General features: G+C 43.2%; 1 protein-coding gene across 5 annotated transcripts in view; it reads left to right on the top strand.

Moving 5' to 3' along the window:
- The window catches only part of LOC147017993 (dual adapter for phosphotyrosine and 3-phosphotyrosine and 3-phosphoinositide-like), a 63,153-nt gene that overhangs the window by 13,459 nt on the left and 42,194 nt on the right, over nt 1-7,500 (top strand). For all 5 annotated transcript variants that reach the window (XR_015062213.1, XM_085897147.1, XM_085897146.1 and 2 more), the window contains 2 exons: nt 2,250-2,386; nt 4,979-5,094. Coding sequence is in view for 4 of the 5 variants with exons in the window: in XM_085897147.1 (XP_085753273.1) it covers nt 2,250-2,386; nt 4,979-5,094 (253 nt within the window). In the remaining variant the exon portion in view is untranslated. The remainder of the gene's footprint in view (nt 1-2,249; nt 2,387-4,978; nt 5,095-7,500) is intronic.

Below are 7,500 nucleotides of genomic sequence, written 5' to 3'. Positions count from 1 at the left end.
TTGATGCGGTCAACTCCGAGATATTGAGGGTTGAAAATGTGGTTGTGGGCCTATTTTTATGGTCGTTGCGAGCATCACAAAATAAACGGCTACTTTTAAACTCCCACAACTTTTTTAAAATATTAATGCTAGAGTCTTGAAATTTTCAGAGATTATTCTTCTATAACTGCTCTGTAAGAAACAAACATAAAACAGAGTATACCTCTATTAATTTTTATGACTTGATCAGTTGAAATCCAGAAAAAAAAAGTTGGTTTTGTCTGAAGACCCAACTTTGAAACCCCATATATTTTTATTGACCCATTCCAGAAGCTTGAATTTTTTTCCTGTAATAACTGTATGGAAGCAGTATTCAAATTAATGTTTACTTTTCTTAATCAGTCATATATAATACAGTCATGATCCCTCAAAAATTGACAATTTTCATTTTCCCCGAAATTCAGGTGAGGATTGCAAATATATAACAAGGTATACCACTTCAAATTGTGCACCATTAGAAAGAGCATATTCAAGTTTACAAAAGTGTCAAATATCAAAGTGGTATAATGTTTATATCAATATTTTAAAAATATTTGAATAAATTATATTTTGCCAGTGCTGTGCGTGTTGTGTGTGCAATTTAATGAACAGAACTTTTACATGTAGTACATACATATCATCTGCTATTAGGATATCATGAACACAATACTTTGAAATTTGAATTTGTAATGCTTTGTTTCTCATTTGTAAATAGCAAGAGCTTAACTCCTCTGGCTGGGGCTAAAAATAGAACTCAGGAATCGTGGCTGATCTGCTGATGTCAGCAGTGTATATAGTTACATTCAAGGGAGGACATTTGTTGGGTTCCTTTGGTCCATGTGATGAAAGTTATTGATGCTCCCCTAACGTCAACTGGGAGGCAGTACAAGCTCGCACCTGACTTGGAATAGCAGATCAAGGACCTATTCAAATCATTTACGTGAAATGTTTTATTACATTGTTATTGCAGTATGTGATATATTTTTGTATTATTAATTTGAATCATAGAACTAATCCTTCATGATTACCATGGTGCCCACACCATGCACACACTTCATGTATTCACCACTGTGTTAACAACAGTTTAAAAAAAAAATAGAAAATATATTTAAAAAAAAATACCACTTTGATATTTGACACTTTTGTGAAGTTCAATATGCTCTTTCCAATGGTGAACAATTTGAAGTGGTATACCTTGTCATATATTTGCAATTCTCACCTGAATTTCGGGAAAAAATGAAAATTTTCAATTTTTGAGGGATCATGATTGTTTTATATATATGACTGATTAAGAAAAGTAAACATGTATTTGAATACTACTATCATACAGTTATTACAGGAAAAAAATTCAAGCTTCTGGAATGGGTCAATAAAAATATATAGGGTCTCAAAGTTGGATCTTCAGACAAAACCAACATTTTTTTCTGGATTTCAACTGATCAGGTCATAAAAATTAATAAAGGTATTCCCAGTTTTATGTGTGTTTCTTACAGAGCAGTTATAGAAGAATAATCTCTGAAAATTTCAAGTTTCTAGCATTAATATTTTAAAAGTGGTGGGAGTTTAAAAGTAGCCATTTATTTTGTGATGCTTGCAACGACCAAAAAATAGGACCACAACCACATTTTTAACCCTCAATATCTCGGAGTTGACCGCATCTATGGACCTAAAATTTTACGCAGCTTCATTTTGATACCTGGGAACTATTTTATGAAAGTTTAAAGTAAATCTGAGGGGGTCAACTGGGAACATTTTCTTAAATTTGGTGATTTCAGATGGAATGACTCACCTGTTCACCTCCATCTCAAGTCATCCCCCATCCAAAATCATGATCTTTTCTCCACCTGTTAAACCACCCCTCACCCCTCCAAAAATTTTACTTATGTATCCATATTGTCCACCCCTTGCGTACTCCCTTACAACTCGTCGTGACCTGCATCCCTTGTTTGTCCGTCTCCATCTACTTTCTGCTGTTGATGTTTTTCTTCTTTCTCCTGCTGTTCCCTGTGTTTTGTTGTGCTCTGATTTTGGTGTGTGTCAATGCTCTTCCACGAGTCGAGAGAATACACACATATAAAAAATTATTTGGAAATGGATTTGTACAAAAGCAAGGTAGCTATATCATTGCAAATGCAGGTGCAGGTAAACATGAAAAATGTAAACAGCCAGGCAGATAATAAAAGCATCATTTTTGAATGACAAACTGTGCAACCTTGTTTTTCACCCACCAGGCTTTCTGACTCAGTCGGTCACTTCTCAGTCTCCGTGACCAGTGGAAAGACTATCCAGTTTGGAACGAATCAGTTCACCTCGGTAGAAGACTTTATCCGTCACTTTGACAATGAGATAGTTCTGGCCACTCCTGCTGGTGAGATGTTTGCCAGTCTTGCTATCCTGTGATGCACCATGGAAATGGGCTCAGCTTCTGGGCTTTCCCTCCATTTGCTGTTCAGCAATAGTTATGGATGTGAAAATAGTGTTGATAACTGTTAAACTGTTGAAAAATACCTGATTTGGCATTTTATTTCGATATTTAGGTGCATAACGTGCAATATGCCTGATGATGGCATAATGGTTATGGTGTAGGGTGGTGGGCTTGGGATTCTGGGGTCTCTCAAGGTACACTGGATACCATTGATGAGAGTCACAGGGCCAAGCTTAATGGCAGAGCTGAGCTGTTCAGGGAGTTGAGGCATAAAACTGGACGTGCGCTGAAGGAAGATAAGGAGGCCTATGTGCGAGGAATCTGTGAAGGGGTAGAGCAGCACTTGTGGTCAAGTGATTCTCATCCTGCTTACAGGAAAATTCACACATTGCATTCCTCTAAGCCCATCCATCAGTGAACTGCAGTTAGAGTGGCGGGTAGTGGGCTCTTGATAAAGGAGTTGGAAGTGAAGGCGCGCTGGGCCGGTTACTTTGAGCGGTTGTACCAGGCTGTCCCATCAGCTGTTTAGTTGGATGTCAGGGGTGTTAATATATCCCATTGCTGACCCTCCAATCAACTGATCCACCTTCATTTGTGGAAACACAGGCTGCAGTGAACCGTTTGAAATGGGGTAAAGCTCCTGGGATCTGCGGCATGCATGCTGAACTTCTCAACGCTGGTGGAAATGCTGTACTCATGTCATTGCATGCAGTTCTGTGTTCTGTGCTCTGCCTGGAACACAGACATCATCCCAACTGATTGGAAGAGAGGCCTTGTTGTCCCTTTCTGGAAAGGGAAGGGTGATCGCCAGGACTGCAACAACTACCGAGGGGCGACGCTGCTCTCAGTGCCGGGCAAGGTCTTTGCTCGGATAATTCTTGAGAGGGTTCGCCACCATCTTCTTGAGCACCAGCATCCACAGCTGTCAGGCTTTCACCAAAGAAGACAACGATTGACCATATCCTTGCTCTTCCAGTCCTCACCGAATGCAGACGAGACTTTCGGCAGGGGTTGCTTGCAGCCTATGTTGATCTCTGCAAATCGTTTGATTCAGTGAATCGGGATGTCCTCTGGAGTATTCTTGGACTTCGTGAGGTGTCACCAAAACTGATCAATCTGATGTCTGAACGATACTTTGGTACTGAGAGTGCTGTGCGATGTGGTGATGCAATCTCCAACTTATTTCCAGTTGTTATTGGAGGTAGTCAGGGTGTGTACTGGCCCGCACACTTTTCAGCACTTGTTTGGACTGGATTCTGGGGAGGATATCAGAGAGATGAAGCTGCGCTGCATCGTTTGGGAATGTCAAGATCTCTGACCTTGATTTCACAGATGATGCAGTCATCTTTGCAGAGACTCGGATATCCTGTTGGGGGGCCCTCGCGCTGCTGATTGAGGAGTCTAAGCCGCTGGAATTACGGGTTTTCTGTGTCAAAACTAAGATCCAGGCTTTCACTGACATCTTGGATGGTGCTATCTTGTCTGTACCTGTTTGTGGAGAGGATGTTGAGGTTACAGAGAGATTCATTTACCTTGGCAGTGATATTCATGTCTCTGCTGGCTGTGAGCTAGAGGTCAATAGACTTCTGGGTCGGGCTTGGGAAGTCATGGATTCACTGGATCATGGGGTGTGGTGCTGTCATGCCCTGTGCAGGAGGATGAAAGTCCGAGTCTTCAGGTCCTTGGTGCTTCCAGTCTTGCTCTACGGATATGAGACTTGGCTCTAACCAGGGTTCTCAGAAGGCGACTTAATTCCTTTAGTACCAGGTCTCTTCGGAGAACCATTGGCTACTGCTGGTGAGACTTTGTATCTAACGTGCGGTTTCTGAGAAAGACTCAAATGAGATTTGTTACCTGCATACTCCGTGAGCGTCAGTTGCGGCTGTATAGAAATGTGGCTCATTTTCTTGATGCTGATTCTGCTCATCAGATTCTCTCAGCGAAGGAGCCTAATGAGTGGAGGAGGCCAATGGCCTGGCCACGTGCCTCGCGGTTGCAGCAGGTTGATCAGCATCTAAAGGAGATGGGGATGGGCCAGGCATCTGCCTGAGGGATGGCCAGAGGGAGGCCCCTAGAGTTCCGACAGAAAAGTGACGCAGCGACGTGCTGCTATGGTGCATGCTCCCATACCTGACCTGACCTTCCTTTGGGAGTGGGTGTACAAGTCTTTAAAAATCAAGACTTTTCAGATGGGAACGTAAAAGCAGTTGGTGATGCAAATATTTATCTCTGATGATATTTAACATATGATTACCTAAAATTGATGCTTGGATTCTTCTAATCCATATCCAAATTAATCAATGGAGTTGTTTTTTACCATCTGAAGTGGTAACACTTGATCCTTAAGGAGAAGTTAATGTACTCCTCATCAGTCATGGATACACTGATATATCTAAAGGTAGTCTTCACAAGTGTGGACCAGAGGTATGGGTCATTTTCTTGGCCAACTGCCAATTGATGTGGGATATGGATGTCAAGTGCAACTTGTAGAATTATTAAGACATCTTAAATGATTTGCATTTGTCATCCTTTCAGGCCTGGTGTCATTGAAGAGGAAATGTCACAAAAATTTAACATCACCTGAAGTCTATGAAAAAGTTGTCGCAGAATCCCGCTTTCCTAATTCAGCACAAGATGGGAATGAAATTCCGGTGAGTTAAAATTGAACTTGTGCAACAAATCCATGCAGTAAAGGTCTCGTACAAAAACATAAAATGTGGGGAAAATTATTCACAAGACACACACACACACACACACACACACACACACACACACACACACACACACACACACACACACACACACACACACACACACACACACACACAAGCATTTAAAGGCCATTTTCCCCGCTAAAGCGGGGGTTAGCCTTGCGGGCCCCATGACAATCTTCTCCACTTTACCCTGTTTTCTGCATCTCCCCTTCTTAATCCCCTTGCCCACATTTCCTCTTCCACCACATTTAGCCAAGTTTTTCTCGGTCTTCCCCGTCCTCTACTTCCGACTACACTCATTTCCAACACTCCTCTCACCCAGTCACTTTCATCCTTCCTCAACACATGACCCAACCATCTCAACCTGTTTCTCTTCACAACCTCCATCACAGACTCTATTCTCATCATCTTCCGCAAGTCATCATTTGTCTTCCTCTCTCTCAACGATACTCCACACATCCACCGAACCATTCGCATTTCCACCCTTTCCAGCCTTTGTTGCTGCTCCATGTTCAGTACCCATGTCTCACTCCCATAAATCATCGTACTCCTCACACATGAAGCATACACCTTTCCCTTCAGCTTCAACGACACTCCCCTCTTTGTCAGCACGCCACTCAGTTCCCGAAACTTCTTCCATGCACATCTCACTCTAGCAACCGTCGAAGAGTCTGATTCACCTTCTCCATTCAGCATGTCTCCGAGATAGCAAAATGTTTTCACCCCTTCCAGCTTCACACCATCTCCAAGATCCAACTCAACAATTCCTTCATCTGCTGCTCCCTCGACGCACACCTTACACTTGAATGTAGCTGCCACACTGGTTAATGACCCTCTCACCCCACTACATTTTCGATGAACCCATTCAGCACACATTGTACACTGAATGGAGTTCACTCCGACACCCTTCCTGCACACAGCACACGGCCACTTCCCAGTCCTTTCCACCTCACCACATGCTTTACCACTTGCCATCACCTTCGTCTTTCCGATATTCACCTTCAAACCTTTTGCCTCCATACATTCCTTCCACTTGTTCATCTTCTCCTTCAGTCCATCCATACTCTCTGCAATCAACACCAGATCATCTGCATACAGCAGCTCCCACGGTAAACCCTCCTTTACCCTCCGAGCCAGCACCTCCATCACAACTACAAATAGAAGTGGACTTAGTACCGACCCCTGGTGCACTCCTACCCTCACCTCAAACTCACCACTGTTCCCATCCTTCGTCCTTACAGCTGTGCATGCTCTCTCGTACATGGCCATCACTACTCTGATCAACCATTCCTCCACTCCTAACTTCCTCAATGCCCATGTCATAACTTCACGTGGAACCCCATCAAATGCTTTCTCCAGATCAACAAACCCAAAAAACAACTTCTTCCTCTTCTCCATGTAGTTCTCCTGCAACTGCCTTACAATAAAAATTGCATCTGTCGTTCCTCTTCCTGGCATAAATCCAAACTGCATTTCGTCAATCTTTACCTTCTTCCTTATCCTCTTCTCCAACACCCTTTCCAATACCTTCATTCCATGCTCCAATAACTTTATTGCTCCATAGGAGCCACAGTCCAGAGGGTCACCTTTCCCCTTGTACAGAGGGACGAGGGTACTCAGTTCCCAATCCACTGGAATGCGGCCTTCTTTCACCACCAGATTACAGATCTCTGTCATTCTCTTCACACCCCAACTTCCCGCTGCCTTCAACATATCTCCCACAACTCCCGTCGGCCCTCCTGCTTTTCTACTCTTCATTGCTCTTATAGCTTCCTCAACTTCCTTCTCAGTTATCTTCTCTGCTGGTCCTAAAACCGGGTTACTCTCGATGTTTCTATCCCATTCATTTTCTACATTCAACAGCCTTTCCATATATCTCTTCCATCTTCCTTTAATTCCATCTGAATCCACAACAATTTGTCCCACTTCATCCTTCAAGCAACTCACCCCCGTCACATCAAATCTCTCTCTCGCTATCTGCTTTGCGATCCTGAATACCGCTCTCTTACCCTCCTCCGAATCCAAGCGTTCTCCAAACATTTTCCTATGGGCCTCCTGCACCTTTGCAACCTCTTTCTTTGCTGCCTTCTTGGCTTCCTTATAGCTTTCATGTGCAGCCTCTTCTTCCACCGTATCCTTTGCCTTTTGCCATTCCTTGAACTTCTTCCTCTTCTCTTCAATCGTCTTTCCAACTTCATCATCCCACCACCATGTTTTCGAGTGCCTCGGTGGTCCTTTTGTCCATCCACATACCTCACCAACGGCTCCCAATAGACTATCTTTCATTGACATCCAACCACTTTCAAGCTCAACCACATCATCTTCAACCATACTCAGCCTCTC

Source organism: Eptatretus burgeri, chromosome 10, assembly GCF_056783735.1.
Source record: "Eptatretus burgeri isolate ZD-2024b chromosome 10, Ebu_testis_v1, whole genome shotgun sequence".
Taxonomy (NCBI): Eukaryota; Metazoa; Chordata; class Myxini; order Myxiniformes; family Myxinidae; genus Eptatretus; species Eptatretus burgeri.
This window is presented reverse-complemented; position numbering and strand designations above follow the sequence as displayed.